This window comes from Cetorhinus maximus, chromosome 19, assembly GCF_964194155.1.
Source record: "Cetorhinus maximus chromosome 19, sCetMax3.hap1.1, whole genome shotgun sequence".
NCBI classification, from domain to species: Eukaryota; Metazoa; Chordata; class Chondrichthyes; order Lamniformes; family Cetorhinidae; genus Cetorhinus; species Cetorhinus maximus.
Window position 1 is genome coordinate 77,002,872 of NC_135897.1, and position 18,077 is coordinate 77,020,948.

General features: G+C 36.5%; 1 protein-coding gene across 7 annotated transcripts in view; it reads right to left on the reverse strand.

Annotated features, from left to right (window-relative positions):
* The window catches only part of xrn1 (5'-3' exoribonuclease 1), a 98,744-nt gene that overhangs the window by 1,216 nt on the left and 79,451 nt on the right, over positions 1 to 18,077 (reverse strand). For 3 of the 7 annotated variants that reach the window (XM_078564194.1, XM_078564199.1, XM_078564192.1), the window contains 9 exons: positions 16,983 to 17,080; positions 16,536 to 16,664; positions 14,710 to 14,850; positions 9,144 to 9,312; positions 7,641 to 7,804; positions 5,538 to 5,651; positions 5,278 to 5,389; positions 4,385 to 4,542; positions 2,035 to 2,293 (listed from right to left, as the gene is read on the reverse strand). In XM_078564194.1, coding sequence (XP_078420320.1) covers positions 2,035 to 2,293; positions 4,385 to 4,542; positions 5,278 to 5,389; positions 5,538 to 5,651; positions 7,641 to 7,804; positions 9,144 to 9,312; positions 14,710 to 14,850; positions 16,536 to 16,664; positions 16,983 to 17,080 — 1,344 coding nt within the window. Of the gene's footprint in view, positions 1 to 1,976; positions 2,294 to 4,384; positions 4,543 to 5,277; positions 5,390 to 5,537; positions 5,652 to 7,640; positions 7,805 to 9,143; positions 9,313 to 14,709; positions 14,851 to 16,535; positions 16,665 to 16,982; positions 17,081 to 18,077 lie in introns of all 7 variants that reach the window. The other 4 variants (XM_078564193.1, XM_078564196.1, XM_078564195.1 and 1 more) reach the window with 4 other exon arrangements.

Below are 18,077 nucleotides of genomic sequence, written 5' to 3' on the forward strand. Positions count from 1 at the left end.
ATATAAAGGAAAGGGAGAGAAACACAATGTAAAAGACCGTATTATGACATAGCAAGTACAAGTGCTGTGTTGATACAAAAGATGGCCAGCTTGAAGAATCTCTAAAAGCAATTAATTGGTTAATACCAAGATTATTTTTAGAAATATAATTTGAAACAAATTCCGAAGCATTTTGTTTAGCAAATTAAGCCAACAGGGATATAACCCACTGGGAGCCCAATCCATTCACTAACACTAATTACATGGAACTGTCATTTACATAGATCATGGGGCACTTTCAATCATTGTCCTAATTAAGCTAAACAAATAATTTCATCCAGATGATGCCTAAAGAAATTTTTCAAGCTTTTACAAGGTGTTTTACCATGTTAAAAAAAGAGCAATTTGTCAAGGAAAATGAGCGCTACAAAAGTTCTATCTTTAAAAGCAGATCTTTTTCAAACTTCAGAATACTGTACACCGACTTATATTCTGCAATTCGAGCCATAATAAACTGCCTAAAATAAATACATTCAGAACAAACTCAACTTTTTGCATCAAGGTGCAGACTACAAAGTGGAAACAATTAATTGCAGGGCCAGAGTTTGAAACGAAAGGGCAGAAATGACAAGGTGTCGATCTAGCTAAATCCAAAACCAAATTATTATAAAGAAAAACTAAATAGTTACTTAGATTTTTAGAGCTCACATAACATGAAAACACTGTCCACTAAAAATAAGAAGAATTGACTGCTCTTTCCAAAAATGAGGCTTCCATACCAGCAACAGCTCAGGTAAGTTATGATCAGCCTTAAGTAAAAATGAAAGTCCTGTCACAGAGACCTTTAAGTGGATTATTTATGATATGAGCGCTGAGAATTCCACATTGATTTGTAAGATTGCTGAAGGTTGAAAAATGGGGAGAAGGCATGCAATATCAGTGCTTTTGCAATTGTGGAAGTTGTGGTTCCATACCTAGCATAAAGGCAAAAGTAAATATTTTGGACTAAAATACATAATTTATATCTAAAAGCGAGATAGCCATCTTCAGGCAATAGTGACAGAATGTTGTACACAATTAATTTGATTTGTGCTATAGTTTTTAAAAAAGTTAACTGTTTTTATATGCTCTTTTAATCCTCAATTTATTGGATTTTAATATTTCTCACTCATGCAGCCCAAAAAGTACTTGTCCATCTGCCTTCTTGTCAACATCACACCTGAGTCATATAACAGGTAGTCCACAAGAGTAGCATGGACGATGGCCAGTCCTATAATTTGACCTCTTAGTGGGAAAACACCAGGTCTGCTTGATAGTATGGTTCAAAGAATTACGAAGGGCACATCATGCTATGGTTCTAATGAGCTTCCCAAGGTAGAACGCAATATTGGGTGACTAAATAATTCAAATATTAGGAGATGGTCTTTGGTGTTAATTAATTTTTTTCTACAAACCTTACACAGACCCAAGTGTTTATTGGAGTTTGTGCTGAAATATGAACAAAGTAGATTTATTTTTAAAGAAGTCAGACATTACTTCTACATTTCAACTAAATTGAAACTTCAAGATAGAGTAGGATACTTGAACTGCTATTGCAAATAGAAAACAAATATAATTCACATCAACAGAAACTGCAGTGTTTTATGGCCTTTTCCAGCAGCTGGTCACAGTTGGCAAAAATTTTGTTTAAGCATGGAAATGGATTTTGCAGCATTTGACCTGATTTAGAGGGACAGATTAGAATATCCCCACTAAAAATCTTAAATACATGGAATTGAAGAGCACCATCTTTTCATGGGCAAAAGAATCCATGAGCATTGGCTTTCAGTGGAGATAGCCTTATCTGGCTAAAAATGTGAACTAGTAGAATTTTGAAATTTAGGAAAGCACATCACTGAATGAAGACATGAAGAAAAATGCAACATTGAATGTCAAGGCTGTTTAAAGAAACACCCCCATATGAAATTAAATTTCAGAAACAGCATGATTTGATTCACCTTAATTATTGGGGCAATTGGGACGCTCCAAAATTGACTGCCAGTTTCCTGTGCTTACGTTTAGCAGAAGAACCTGCCGTTGGCCGTTGCTGCCCTTGGGGTTGAACGGGAGTCTGTCCAATTGATTTGTTCTGGGGTTCAAGAGGTGTTCGACTAGGCTGAAAAAAGTTTCTTGAGGTCCCAGCAGCAGGAGACCCATGTGATGATGCATGAGAAAACTCCATTTTAGTTGCTGGTTGATTAAACTTTTGCTGAATTGAATGATTGTATTCCTTGTCATCATATGTCTTACTGAAGGTTGTCCTCCTCTTGGTGACCTTTTAAAATAAGAAAAACACATGGTAATCTGTACAATAGAATGATCAGTGACAGGAAAACAAAATTACTTAGCTTGTAGGATTTTTACTCTTCGTATGAAAGCAAAACTCCACATTTCAAATTCTGTTTACCAACTGAAAGAATCATACAAGATGTTATTAAAGTCTTTGTTATCAGAACTGCAGCAAGACATAGGTGATTTACCTGTGTTGATATTTGGGATGTCAGACAAGAGTTGGAGAGGTACTTATTTAACTCCTTTCATGTCATCAGGATAACCAAGCTGCCTAACAATGAACTACTTTTGAAAGGTACTCACTTTTCTTGCTTTATTTCTAATTTGTATGGAAATGTGCCACAAAAAAAAAAAGCAAATGAGATAAATAACCAATTAATGTTTTTGTGCTGTTAGCTGAGAGATCTTTGTTAACCACATCACTGGAAGAACTATTCTACTCTTCTTTGCCACAAGCCTTTTGCAACCATATCTAGATAAGTCCCCAATCTAATGCCTATTCTGAAAGATGGTACCTATGATAATGCATCATCCCCTCAGTATTGCATTGAAATGTCCACTTTAATGAACAAATTTTTGGTCTCAGGGGACCGAGGATCAGGGGGAGTAGGCTGGAAAGGAGTTAAGGCTGAGGATTAACCAAAAATGGAGGAGCAGGCTTGAGGGGCTGTATGGTCTACTCCTGCTCCTATTTCTTATATTATTACAACATGAAGACGGAGGGGAGCTTATATCCATAAATTTCTGACTCCTAAATAAGAGTGGCATTACTGACCCAACCAAACCACATCTATTTCTTCTCAGGAAAGGAGCATTTCATACCCAAAAAAAGAGGCATATCAGAAATTACACTTGAAGAAAGAGGAATTCTTAGTACAATCCCCCATCTCAACATACCACAAGGTTGGTCAGTATAACCTATAAAAGGAGATGATAGATGAAGTTGGTTAATATACTGCCATTCAAAAACCTTTAAAGTTAGCTGAGGATATAACCATTGACACATCAGATGGATTTTGTTTACATTTTAGTACTTTATATCTGCATATGGTGTACTCAAAACTCCAATTTCTGAATAGAAACTTAAAAACATTGCCAAACATTTTTGAGCAGATTTCTCCCCCACCCAACTTAAACTTTGTAATTTAGGAGCATTAATTAGAAATTATGAAACAGCTGAAAATTAGCCAGCTCCTTTAAAATTATAGTAACTATGGAGGTGTTTATATTTTGTTACAAAGAGAGTCCAGAATTCTTATACTTTTTTTTGGAGCACAGAGCCAGTTGATAGTGACTCCAAGTTGTGGCTTCAAGCCCCACTCTAGGCCTTAAACACAAATTCTAGGCTGGCAATTCAATACAATGATGAGGGGGTGCAGTATTAACAGTAGTGCTGTCTTTTATTTGAAGTGTTAAAACGAGGCCCTGTCTTCTTGCTTAGGTGGATGTTAAAGAACACTGTGGCATTATTTCAAGAGATGTTCCAATACCCTGGTCAACATTCTTTCCTAAAATACCACGAAAATAACCAAACATTGATCTGCCTGTTGTTCACAGGTTGGCTGCCTTGTCCACCTACAGATTAACAGTACTAAAATGTAATTTGCTGTAAGTACTTCAAGATAAGGCATATAAATAAGTGTTGTTTAAAAAAAACCCCTAAATCATCATGTAAAATAACCTCTGATACTTGGGGAAATTTATTTTTTTTGCTACCTTACCCACACCCTCACACATCAGAAGCCAGGTGGGTATCGGTTAAAAAGCAGATCAATTAACTGCTCCATTCCCACATATGAATTTTAAGGCCGTTGATTTAGTGTCGATGATGTGCCTGCCAAAATTAGGCAGTAGTCTCTATCAGGTAAATTGGGGTCCAATGGCATTGTGTTTGAGTACATGAATTAAACAAAATGGTTTATCAAAACTTTTAACACATTGATGTGTTGGGATCGCAAGTAAGAGAATATTACCATGCGCGATCCCTTCATCTGTGATCTTTTCCATGTTTCAAAATACCGCTTCCTTCAGCTGCAGAGAAAGCAATTTTTTTTAAAGCATGAAAGAAACTTACCTGCAAAGGCACAAACTGATTGTGAGCACCAATAAGTACTCCTCCAGGGCAGATGTTTCCTGAATATGGGATCTGAAAGTTATTGTACAGTGGGGGAGGAATCAAAGTTGTCCAAGGTACAGGACCATACCCATTTGGAGCTGTGGGCATCATGCCACCTGAGGATTGAAATATATTCAAATATTGTAGAACTCTAATGTTTGGGAATATTTAAAAAACATTGCACTGTCCTATTTTAATTTTAATTTCCAACAATTCTAATTTCCATTTCATGCCATTTCCTGCTGTTAAAAGTCCTTTGATATGCTCCACAATGCTGAGTTTCGTTTCCCTTTCTTTCCCTGCTTGTCATGTTTGGTCTGCTGCATTCAAATTTGAAGTTTCTATCCCTTCCCTTCATTAAAAAAACATCAACCAGCATGCATCCAGTGACTCATTCTGCCATTAGACTGCCCCTTAACCTCTCTAGAAAGACAGCTTTACTTGGAATAAGCTAATCATAAATTGTAAAGCTTATTTAAAAAAAAAACACACATTTCTATGTTTAATGATCTATTAAGCCCAACATCTACAAATTTCAATGCAGCATTCGTGGCAGGACATGGAAGAAAAACAAGAGCTGAATGATGTTGCCTATGCAAAAGAATTTAGAAACTGGAGAGAAAATAGCAGTGCTGAGAAACCCTTGGAGAATAAAACAGATATTAATTATCAGTTAAACAGTTCCAGAATTTTACATTATTTCATTAATTCCCAAGGCCTACATTACACTTTTTAATTAGACATTGATGCCTAGCTATTTCTGTACTGTGGGTTACTCAGAACTAAAAGGAAAAGCTACAGTAATTAGCAAATGCTAAGATTTTAATTATCATAAATTAGATATTTCTCACCAGAGGTCTGACCAAAGGATGGTGGAATGACTCGAGGTGGTACAGTTCTTGTAACTGGTTGATAACCATGAAACATATTTGGAGGAAGGGAAACATTTTGTCCTGTGGCATTCTGAGAGAGCAAAAATTAAAATAGCAAGTAAATACAGCATCAAAAATTAGACAGCGAAAGGTATTCTTTTAAAAAGGCTAAGTTTAAATCGGTTGAATTCTCAACTGGCAAATTAGCAAGTTAAAAATAGCAAGGATGTTGTTTGTACCAGTCGCTGTAATGCAAATGCTGCAGCTTTTTCCTGGGCTTCACTGTCTGACTGGCACTGAGGTCCATGCACTAGCAAACCATTTGCTAACTTCACTTGGCAAACTGTCAGGCCCTGGTGAAAACAGGAACATTTCATTAACAACTAATGGTTAAATCATATATAGAATGATGGATCATAAATTATTACATTGTTGAGAACCAATAGGGCCAATTAAATGTGAAAACAAGTACCCTTTTAAGAGTAAAGGCAAAATACTGCGGATGCGGGAAATCTGAAATGAAAACAAAAAATGCTGGAAAAACTCAGCAGGTCTAACAGCATCTGTGGAGAGAGACAGACAGAGATAACGTTTCGAGTCTGTATGACAGATCTGAAGAAGAGTCATACGGACTTGAAATGTTTTCTCTGTCTCTCTCTCCACAGATTCTGTCAGACCTGAGTTTTTCCAGCATTTTGTGTTTTCGTCCCTCTTCAGAATATTTGATTTCTAATTAACAAAACATTTCAATACTAGTCCTACTTCACTTAGTGGGACAATAGTTTTATATATAAAAGCACTAATTTTTCTCTTCCGATTCACAATTTATGATGTCATGTAAATTACTTTGCATCTAGTAAACCGAATGCTCCAAAGAAGGGATTCTTACTTCCCACAACATTTAAAGAGCACAGTTTCTCTAAATGATCAGCACCAACAATAACATGAATTTTATCAGTTAGCTGCTAAAACTACAGGGATTATATAGAATATTGAGGTTTAAATAGTTTATTATTAGAATGACATCTTGACAACTTTTCAAAATCTATTCCACTTCTTCCTTAAATTCCTAGCTGTTTACATTAAAATGGTCCTGATCATTTGGAGAAACTGTGCTCTTTAAATGTTGTGGGAAGTAAGAATCCCTTCTTTGGAGCATTCGGTTTACTAGCCAATGTCTTCCTGTATATAATATCATTGATTGTCGTGTTTAGGGATTATTTAAAGTAATAATTACTGCTTTGTTCCATTCTCCTCATCTGAAACACACAGTTCATAGCATATAATAGTTAAAATGAATGATATAATATAATACATGTAACAAATAAGCTTCCGGCACTATTGTTAAGTAGCAGCAGTGCAGTACAGTACAAGTCAGCACCCTCTCAGATTCTCCACATTAGAAGCACCTTGTTCAGGTTGCTAGATACGGAATCTACTTGGTCAACATTCCTCTAATATGCTTTAATGTCAAGTAATTTAAATATCTGCAGCAACCTTCAAGCTTATATCTTTTTAAAAAGTCAATATAAATCTAAGTCAACAGTAAACTTTAGTCAAAATAAACAGTATATTTGCTAATTATGGGCACATCAATGGTACTTTTCACAAGAAAGAATTAAAGACAGCAATTTGTCTGCTAGTGTTGTCTAGTCAGCAACTGTGGTATTTATTCATGGATAGCCCACTCACATGCATTACCAGGTCTCATCTGAGTCAAGAGGCAGAGTTCAAGATCCACTCCAAAAACTTTAGCGCATCATCTAGACTGATACTTCAGTGCAGTGCTAAGGAAGTGCTGCTGTCTTTCAGATGAAATATCAAACCCTCTCAAGTGGGCACTAAAGAGCCCATGATACAATTCAAAAAACAGAAGAGTTCTCCTGATGTCCTGGGCAGATTCAGTATCAGCAAGAATGGAACTGATTGAAAGGAGAAACTATAGACAAGTCTGACATTTGTTTACACAGCCCATGTTTGGATGTTATGGGCAACTGATTTGATTGTGGAGTGAATCATAATTGTTGATAAAAACTTGTAGTGGGGGAGAAGATTTAGCAAGATGATAAAAATAATCAGTGTCCTTGGAAAAATACCAACTTGCATCGCAGAAAAACTTCAACAAATAAACGTCCAGTAATCTAATCTTAATTGTCATAATTATATTTCAGCACTTGAGAGAAATGCAACAAGTAAATTCTTTAGCACCAGCCAAACCAATTCAAAGACTAAAAACTGAAACAGTCAGTTGATTATCAGGTTTGCCTTTGGTCAGTGAAAGATAGCATTTAGCATGCTGCTGATTGGTAAACAAACTGTTAAGCATTCAAATATGTTCCAACCTGTGGGGTCTTGATAAAGGAGAAATCTGGATGTGGTAGACCAATTCTGGCACAAACGGCAAGCAACTCTGACACTGGAGTAGATAAAGGAGGCTGCTGTCGCCCTCGAAAATGTCCTGAGATTTCTCCACCCAGTGAGCCCTGAGGTTTGTTGATTTGTGCAGCTGGGAAAAAGATTTACACAAGAAAAGCTATTTTCCAAAAAACATACAGATAAACATAAGAATGTTGCCAGCAACAGTAATTAAATGGAAAATTCAACAATGTTTATTGGCTGAGCCTAATGGTCACTCAGCACAATTTTTAAAGAGCAGTCAAAATTAAAAATGTCCCTTTAAAAAAAAATACATTTCTTTTAATGAGGTACCAATAGGATTGAGGAACTAGCTTGGAGTGACAACACCCAAAAAGGTCAAAGAAGCTAAATCATCATCATCAACAAAATCTGATGAACAACTTCAGCCACTTTTGTTGATTATGGTAATTCAACTACCTTACCTTGACAAACACTGTAAATCCCCAATCGAACATAAATTGATGGAAAATCACTGATGACTGCCTCTTGCAGACAATAAGTTTACTCCAATATTAGCAGTTACTTATAGGGACGGAGTCATAATAATTGTACAGGTATGACAGCAGTTCATTTGGTAAATTATATGAGTTCTACCCAATTTACTTTCGAGGGCAAGAGAAGCTCTGCAGAATAGTTCTACAGGTGATTACATAGATTGGGTAATGTTGAATTCACATGGCCTGTGAAAAGAATTGGCTTCATAGTACAAGTGGATTACCATACCCAAGTATGATCCGATGATGCCCGTTTTAAATGCATGGGTGAGGTTGGCAGGTTAACAGCAGGATAAACTTTAATCTGATGAAAACTCCCGTATTCAGATGGCCTGTTATCATTTACTGTCACCATCAAGTTTCCCATATCAATACTGGGTACTTGGGCAAAGTGCCAGAGGCATCCAAGACCAGTAGGAACATAGCTTAGTGTGAAGTCACATCACCAGAAATGAGGACGGGGAGAAATTTTGCTGGACGGGGGGCGGTGGGGAGATTAGGTAATGCTATATGGTTTTGGTCACTGTGCGTTAAGTTATTTTTTCCCCTGCGCCCATTTTTCATGACTGTAGCTGTGTGCAACAGATTCACAGGCCGCTATCAACATAATTCTAAAACTAGTCCCACGGATGAGTCTCTCACTATGTTGTCCGCTCCTGATCTATTTCACGGTAGAGATTTGACTTGTAGACACAAAGCGAGATCTCCCATTCGCAAACAAGGTTGCTCATCTCCAGAGAGAAGCTAAAAGTACAAACGTAAACTGAGATTGGGATTCAAATTCACACCCGTCTTTGGGAGTCTACTGGCTTTGCAGTTACCGAAACAGACCACCCCCATCCTCTTCATGGAATTAATCTTTAAACAGAAGGAAGGAAGTTAAAAGGTTTACAGTACTACAGTGCATCAGTTCAAATGGCATTTATTACTTACCAAGTTTTTTTACTGGACGTTGGTGGGAGGTATATCCTGGTTTCTCATGATGGGCAGTGGTGGTTTGAGAGATTTCTTGCTTTACATTAGAGGACACATTATTTTCATTCTGAGGGGCTGAACTTGCAGTATCTATCTTCAGAATTTCCTTCAACATCTGTGTTCCTTTCTATTAGCAAAATTAAAAATATTTATGGCACTGATCAGAAAAATATTTTAAAATTAATTCTAAATATTGGTCCTGCATCCACAAAATCAAGATGAGAAAAGAAGTCCAAATTATTAACTCATAACAAACAGAAGACTTCATCACAGGAGCAGGGCATTATTTAGACATAATTAGCTTAGAATGCCCAAGTAATTAATATGGATGAACACTCTGCAAAAATATTTCCAACCATCAGATGGTTAATCAGGGATGAATTCCTGACAATGGATTGCAGACAATGGCCTGAAAATACTTTGCATCTATTATCAGTAATCAACATTAAACTGGTTCCTTCACAACTAGGTGCCGTTGTTCAAAACGCTGTTCATTCAGAGTCCTCAGTTTGATTATTCCCAAATAAAATGAAACCAATTGATAAGCATCAACTCAATGATGCAAAATCCTGGCAACACACCACCTATATTTGACATTAATTGTCTCAAACCTTATGCAAATCAAGCCAAAACATAACACAACCCCAGTTCAGTTTTGGGTTCCCGGGTTTAACATTTACAAAAAAAAAATCAATTTTCAGCAGGTTTTTTTTTCTACATGAAGATGGTTTGTAATGTATATTCTCTTCAATCTCAAAATAAGAGTTTTAAAAAAAAAAGTCCTAACATCTGGAATTGAGTAGCATGGTGGGATTTTGGAAGATCAGGAATGCTCTTCCATTACCATTAATTTGTTTCAACTATAGTTTTATAAATAAATGTTTGCATACATTATGACATAGTTTTTTACTTTTACTATCCACTTTATTAGGGAATAACTTTTCTTATGAAGGCCAGGCAATATATAAAACTTTGTTTCAAACTTTCCTAATTTGCATCATATCCAATATCTTATCATAGCAGCCTTTTTGCTGTTATGATATGGCAGGTGATATTTGCCAGGCTGACCAAATCCACAAGGGAAACTTGGCCAAGTTATCACAACGATTTTGCAATTTGCATTTATTATGAGAAGCTTGTGCACTGAAGTCAGAAGTAATGAATCCGCTAATCTTTTACAACCTTTAGAGATTTTAAAGATTAAATCAAAACATTTATTAACAAAAGAACAACAAACTTAAAGACACACATTACAGTTACACAGTTATAACAGTTCCCCAAATTTCTACTCAACCAGACTCCCAACTTATCATCCCCTTTAAGGCAACAGCCCAAATAGATTCCAAATTAATAAAGTCATCCCGCCGTATTAACACAAGCGCACACTGGATAATGGAATTCCAAAGGCTTTTAACACAACTTTGGTTACTAGAACAGCAAACTTCTGCAGGGTGGCTAGAGACTTTTTCCCCCAAGTCTGTTTCATAGTCACCTTTCCAAATCTCTCATGGCCACACCTCACACAACCTTCCATCCTTCTTTAAATGCATTTTATCCCTTTTGATTTGTAAATTCCATTGTTTCCACTTTCTTTAGAAGTTACTTCTCCCAGAATTTAAAAATCTTTCATGTTCTCATTATGGTCAGCACTTTTGGGAAAAATCAATGTAATAACACTGCCTTATTTATCTTGCCAGTTGTAAACATTTTCCATGTCCCTTTGAAAATCAAACCCCTATTCCACTTATCTAAAAATGCAAATTTCATTCACACCATCCTAGTTTACTCATCTCCATTTCAAATGCCGGTTTTACACCTCACTTCTTTGATAATTTAAACCTTGCAGTCTAACCGTCTCTAGTTTAATTAAATTAGCACGCACACACACACAAGCCTGCTTTAAAGCATCCCAAATAATATTAGGAAAAATGATAGTTCCTTGACATTGCAAAATATCTTCAATTTGGCACTTTATTTCAGACCCTCCCTTCAACTTTAATAGTACAGTCCACCCAGCGATCCCTACTGTTTATATTTCAGAAGGCAAAGCAACTATCACGTATACAAGCGCAAGAGATATAGCTGTAATATTATGGAATACATTACAAAAATAAAAAACTGCTACAAGTTATTCATAACCTGCTCATTTTCTCCTCAGTTGGATCAGTTAGTACAGAATATAGTATATATTGTTTTACTTTACTCTTTTGTGCTTCCAGACAGCAGGCACAATGAGCTGAATGGCCTCTTTCTATGCTGTAACCCTTCTATGATACCATAATTCTATTTTTAAAGTTACCTCAGAAAAAAAATTTATAGTAACATAACATAGTAATGGTTTGGGAGACCACCATTGGTCCATCTTGCCTACCTTTCCAAACCTCACCTGATCTTTAAAAAAGAAAACAATAAATTTTGCAATTTTCCTCTGACACCCTAGTAACAAATTATCCATACTGGAAAATCTTAAAGATCGCTATCTGCTCCACCACCCCCATTTTTTTCCCTCCAACGAGTGAAGTCTCTGGGTAGGCAATCTTTCCTCATAAATCAATCTTCTTGAATTTAAGAATCACCTTTGTAGACATCTTTTGACTCCCTCGAGTAATTATATACCATTCCTATAATATGGAGACTAAAACAAAACAGTACTCCAGAAACAGCTTCACCAAGAACAACTTCAAGACCACCACCTCAGACGTATAACTAACCCCCTCGGCTATCAATCCAACATTTTATTTGCTCTCTTCATCTACATCTGAGCAATGAGCTGATCACTTAGCACTGAGATGAGGAGAAATTACTTCAGTCAAAGGGGAATTCTCTACCCCAGACAGTTGTGGTTGCTTCATCGTTGAATACATTTAAGACTGGGATAGACAGATTTTTGTCTCTCAAGGAATTAAGGGATATGGGAAGCAGGTGGAAAAATGGAATTGAAGCCCAAGATCAGCCATGATTGTACTGAATGGTGGAGCAGCCTTGGTGAGCCACGTTGTCCACTCCTGCTTCTATTTTTTGTGTTTTTGTTCCTATGAGCTGACGGCTTTAATGATACATCCAATAAAACCCCCAGAACTCAGGTGATTACCTCACATTACTAGTTATTATGAAATCCACATGTTCCCTTCTTATAATTTCATGACTTCACATTGTCACAAAACTATAATAATTTTCATAATATTGTGGTTTATTGTAAAGTAAGTTTATGGGTGCAAGTGTAGATGGTCCTGTCTGTGTGGTTTAATTGAATTAGAGTCAGGCTGCAAGCTTGAAGTTATCAAAAAATGTTAGGGGAAAAGGCACTTGAAATGCTAATGAGTAAACATAGATGAAGCTTTAGCATGTAAGGTGTGAGGAAATTTGCATTTTTAGATAAGTGAAGAATAATTTGGTTGGGTTTCAAAGGGATGATAGGATGTTTAGAACTAACAAGAAAAATAGGGCAAGGTTATGATGTTTATTTTTCCCAAAAGGTGCTGACCATATTGGCAACATGAAAGATTTTTATATTATGGGAAAAATAAAGTTCCAAAGATATATAGAATGATGGAATTTACAGATTAAAGAGAGGGAAACAAATATAAAGAGGAATGAAAGGCTATGTTGTTGGGGGGGGGTCCATTTAAGATCTAACAGGACTGTGTAAAACAGCCTCAGAGAAGCCTCCAGCCATGCTTGCAAAAGTCTGCTGTGTCCAGTAACTAAAACTGGAGAAAAGCCTTTGGAATTCCGCTGTCAAGTGGGTGCTGTGGTAAATGTGCTGGCATGCTATTTAAACTGTTGCCTTAAAGGGACTGTGTAGTTGCGAGCCAATTTAGTTAGGAATTTTGGGATTTGTTATAATATCAAGTAACTGTCATCTATGTATCTGCTTGAAATCTTTTCTTTTGTTAATAAATGTTTTAATTTAGCTTATAAAAGCTCTAAAGGCACTAGTGGACTCGTTATTTCTGAATTCAGCACCAATCTTCTCATAATAAATACAAATTGCAAAACCGTTGTGATAGCGTGGCCAAGTTCCCTTGTGGATTTGGTCTGCCTGGCTCACAACACCTGCCACATCATAACAACTCAAAGGGTTGAACTCTATCTTCACCTCACAGGTGATTAATTGAGCTTGTTCAGAAACATTTGGATTATTGCATGTTGATTAGCATCACTGGTCACCCAATTTGGTTCACCCAAACAGTAATTCCCCTTACTTGTAAAGAAATAGCTTGTCTGGTAGTTTTATTCTCGAGTCATTTTTCATTAGAGCAGTGGGATTTATAAATAGCAGGTGCTGGTATGCTGTGAATAGTTTAGTGAACCAAGCAGGTTCTCAAAATTGCCCCCATAAATGCACATTGCAAACTCCAACTAGTTACCCCTGTAAACTCAAGGTTTATGTTCTAGCATAGACACAGACCTTCGACAGTGAATACTGATAGAAGCATTTCCAGTACACAATGTTATTGTATAGGTCAGTGTAGTAATTTTATGAACAATATAATTTTTCATTTATTTATTATGCCACAAGTCTTATGTACAAGAACAAGCATAATGCAGAAACCAAAACAGATCATACTGTATGCTTTGATTCATTCTTTCAGAAAAAAAATGGCTTTGGCCATCCCAATATTTAGTTGGGGAGGAAATTTCTGTTCATCCAGTATCATATTTAATGCTAAAATATAAGCTGATTCTGTGCAACTGAGAGATTTGCTTACAGTAAAGCTTTATACTTGAATTGTGATGGATAAATCATGTGCTGGATGCACCATATAAATAAATAATATTTTGCATTTAGCAGGTGTCTGGCACCATACAAATGCAAAATAATGTTAATTTTAAAAAAACTGATGGAAAGCCAGTGCTGACTTCTTCTGATCAGAAATTTACACTAGGATAAAAGCAAAATGCTGCGGATGCTGGAAATCTGAAACAAAAACAGAAAATGCTGGAAAAACTCAGCAAGTCTGACAACATCTGTGAAGACAGAAACAGAGTTAATATTTTGAATCCGAATGACTCTTCTTCAAAGCAAATGAGAAATAGATGTAATAGAATTTATACTGTTTAAGGCAGGGGTGGACCAGGTAAAGAAGGATAGAAGGTCAGCGATAGGTGGGGGCTAAGGAGAGATTGACAAAGATGTCATGGACACAAGAAATTTACAAGTTGAGACAATTAACCTCTCAGCAACTGCAAATTTATTAGTAGCTATAAATGCCTAGAAGTGCCCGTTTGGATCTCAGTGATTTCTTGGGGAATGGCCTTAAAGAAAGAGTTCCATATTAGCAACTAACCATCATAAACATGTTCCACACTATTCTACAGGAGATCCACTGGTTGTCACATTACTTGGCGAATAACCATAATGCACCAGAAAGAGCAGTTTGAAGAAACTGGCATAAAATTCCTTTCAGATAGATGCACAGATATAGCAGTTTCCACAGATCTCTTATTAAAATTTTGTTGCTTTAAAGTGTAAACAAAAAATGTGTCCAACTCCTCAAGTTCAAAAGTTCACAACACCTACCATGGCAAAAGACTGTGGGGATAGAGGTTCTCCAGTGATTCTCTGACTTTCTTTGGACTGTGAGCTTTGTGCATCTTTTCCTGCTTGTTCACTCGGTGTCTTTAATGATACTAACAGTTCCTCAAATTCAGTTGGTACCTGCTGATTCATTGTACAACATTCAATGCAAATTCAAGTAAAACTGCAGAATTACAAAGAGTAGCTTGAAATTCTAGCAGCAATATGAATGAACTACAAATGTAAAACAAAACCTGTTTGAATTGTTCAAATACATGCTTAAAATAAGAAAAAATGAGATACAAACATGGCGAGACTAATACAAGACTGGAAAGCACACAGCTTAGTTTGCAAAGCCAAAATGGACCATATTCGCAGAACAGATTTTTTTTGCAAACAACAAATTTTCAAAAAGGACAGTGCTGGTTATTTCCGTGAGCCATATCACAGAAATGCCAGCACTGTTATATGAAAGATCCACAAGGAAAACTCAGCCTACCAGGACTCTTGAAAAACAAAAAATAAACTCACCTTGTAATAGAAAACCTTTTTATTTTAACCTTTAACAAGTGACTTAATCGCCAAATCAAAATGAAAAGACATACATAATAGAAAGACAGAAACTGTAACTAGTGACAAAGTACATAGACATGTGTATATTAAAGTGATCAGAAGAATTAAAGTTCAAAGACTAGTGAGTACAAGTGCAAGCCCCCATGCGTAGGCTGGAAAAGTGTGGGGGGAGGGCTGGGGAAAAGAGACAAAAAAACCAAAAAGAGCTTCCTTTTAAACAGCACCTAATCCCATTTGTCAGATACATCTGGATACTTTTAATCTTGCTGCTTCTATTGTTCAGGTCACAGGGAGCAACATGGTTGCACCCACTGACCAAATTTGCACTACTCATCTTAGAACATTTGAGGAAAATATTCAACTGTAAGGGGATCTTTCACTGCTTTTTTGTCTTATATACCTATATAAAAAATATACGCCTGCATCCACTTCCAGTCAACTGGAAAAAGAACAGAAGTCCATTCACACCCTTCAGGCTGTTCCACTATTAAATATGATCATAATTAATCAGCATCTTCACTCTAATTACCCACCTGATGACTTAGTTTCAACTAACAAATATAATCTTAGCTAGTAAATTTTCAATTGGCTTGGTCTCAGCAGCTCTATTTTTTTTTGGAGAGGGGAGAAAAGGAGAGGGAGACTTTCAGATTTCACCTACCATTTGTGCAAATAATCACTTTCTTACATCCCTGCTAAACAGTTTAGTTCTATTTTTGATATAATGACCCCTCCCACCATCCCCGCCTTGTTCTGGACTCCCTCAACAGAAGAAATAGATTCTCTTTATCCAGCCTCAACAATGATTCACCCTAGTTAGATCATCCTCTGCCCCTCTAACACAATTCTCCCAAAGGTCACACTTGGTCTTGAATTACTCCTGTGCAATGCTACAAGAGATCACCTTTAAATAATATAGTAAAAATGAATAATTGCTTTTCTTTCTGGTTGCTCTCCCAGCCAAATTTTAGTTTCTCACTTTCAATGTTCAGTGCCTTCTTTAGCCCAGAGAGCAAGTAAGCAACTTGTTTCCCAAGCTTCTGTATATGCTATTGTTGGGAGATATTAGAAGTCAAAATTTCAGTATCCAACCAACCACTAACTACCCAATATTCAAGTCGTACTAGTTTATTAAAATAATCGTTCAGCAAGTCATTTCTGCCCTCCCCAGTTCAAAAAAACTAAACATCCACCCCCACCACCCAATCATGGAATAATGCCTCCAAACATCTATATGTTTGATGTGAGCTGCTTACCTTTGTGGAAGAGTTATTCATTTCTATTGATGCAGAGGGCTGACAATTTACCACTGCAGGCTTCTGTTCATTTGAGTCTTCATTCCTTCTTAGAATTTTCATACTTGGTTTACTATTGCTAGTACATGCCTGCAATGTTTCACAAGAAGTTTGTGCAATCAAGAATAGGCCTATTAAATTTTCATTTACTATTTTAAAAATTAAAAGTACAGTATATCTAATTAATCATTTTAAGATCAAGATTTATGCCCTCTCCTACTTTAAGAAAGGTGGGCAGAGGGTTATATATTGTACTTTTTGCTAATTTAACAGAAGAAAAGATAAACACCAAACTGCACACTGACTGTCTGATGTAATGTATGGTGGATCATCCCTTTACATTTTGGTCCACATCTAGAAATCGGAATATTAAATTTCCAAGTTAGAATTCTAACACTTGAATATTACCTGTTTACTTTGCAGTTTGGAAACTGACAACTGTGATTGGCCAGGGTTTTCAGGTTCACGAGTTCTTGCCTTGAAACATTCAGAGTTGTCCTGTTTTGCTAGAAAAAGCAATACAGAATTTTAATTTTGAGAAATACAAAACACATAAGAGCATTCTACCACAGACACCAGCAGTCAGTTTATTTGTAATGAATGATGTTAAAAATTAAATAGCTAAAAAATGTAGAATGTAAGATACATATATATACACTTGAACACCATTTAAGAATAAAGGGAAATGAAACAGGTGAAGCAGGATGATTTGTAAAGCGTTTAAATAAAAAGAACAGAAGTTGGTTAACGATAGGAAGCATAATGGGAGGAATTAAAGACATTTAAGAAATATTATGCACAGGAAAGTTCATTTTGGGCAGGCTCTGCAGAGACATTATGCCTCATGCTAAGGTCACAGCATTTAATCTGCTTGGACTTCTTTGTCTTGTGGCTTTCCTGTCTACAATTCTTGCAGATAACTGCACTATAGGAGGCCACTACATATCCTGCTTGCCTGCAGGGCGACATACTCTTGAGAATATGTAGTTGCAGCAAGTTTAATGATTTTTAACACGACCTAACTGGTACTTAAAATCTCTATCACAAGCTTTAATAAAAGCAAAATACTGCTGAAGCTGAAAAGCTGAACTAAAAACAAAGTGCTGGAAAAGCAGAGCAGGTCGGCAAGCGTCTATGAAGAAAGGAACAAAGCTAACGTTTTGAGTCCAATATGACTCTTCTTCCGAACTGAAGGGAGGTAGAATAGTGATGGGTTATATGCTGTTGAAAAAGCAGTAGGCAGTACAAAAGGGAAGGTCAGGGATAGGTTAGAGCACGGGAGAGATTAAATGATAAAGATGACGTGGAACAAAAGGCAAAGGTAATGCTTGTAGTAAAGAAACAAAGCACTGGTCAAGAGTAAGTGTTAATGGCAGGGTAAAGGACAGCTCTGTGTGAATGCAAAACATAAAAACAAGATACATACTGAGACTTGGCAAAAATAAAAATCAAAATGGAGGGCACAGTTCATGGTCTGAAGTTGTTGAAATCAATGTCGAGTCC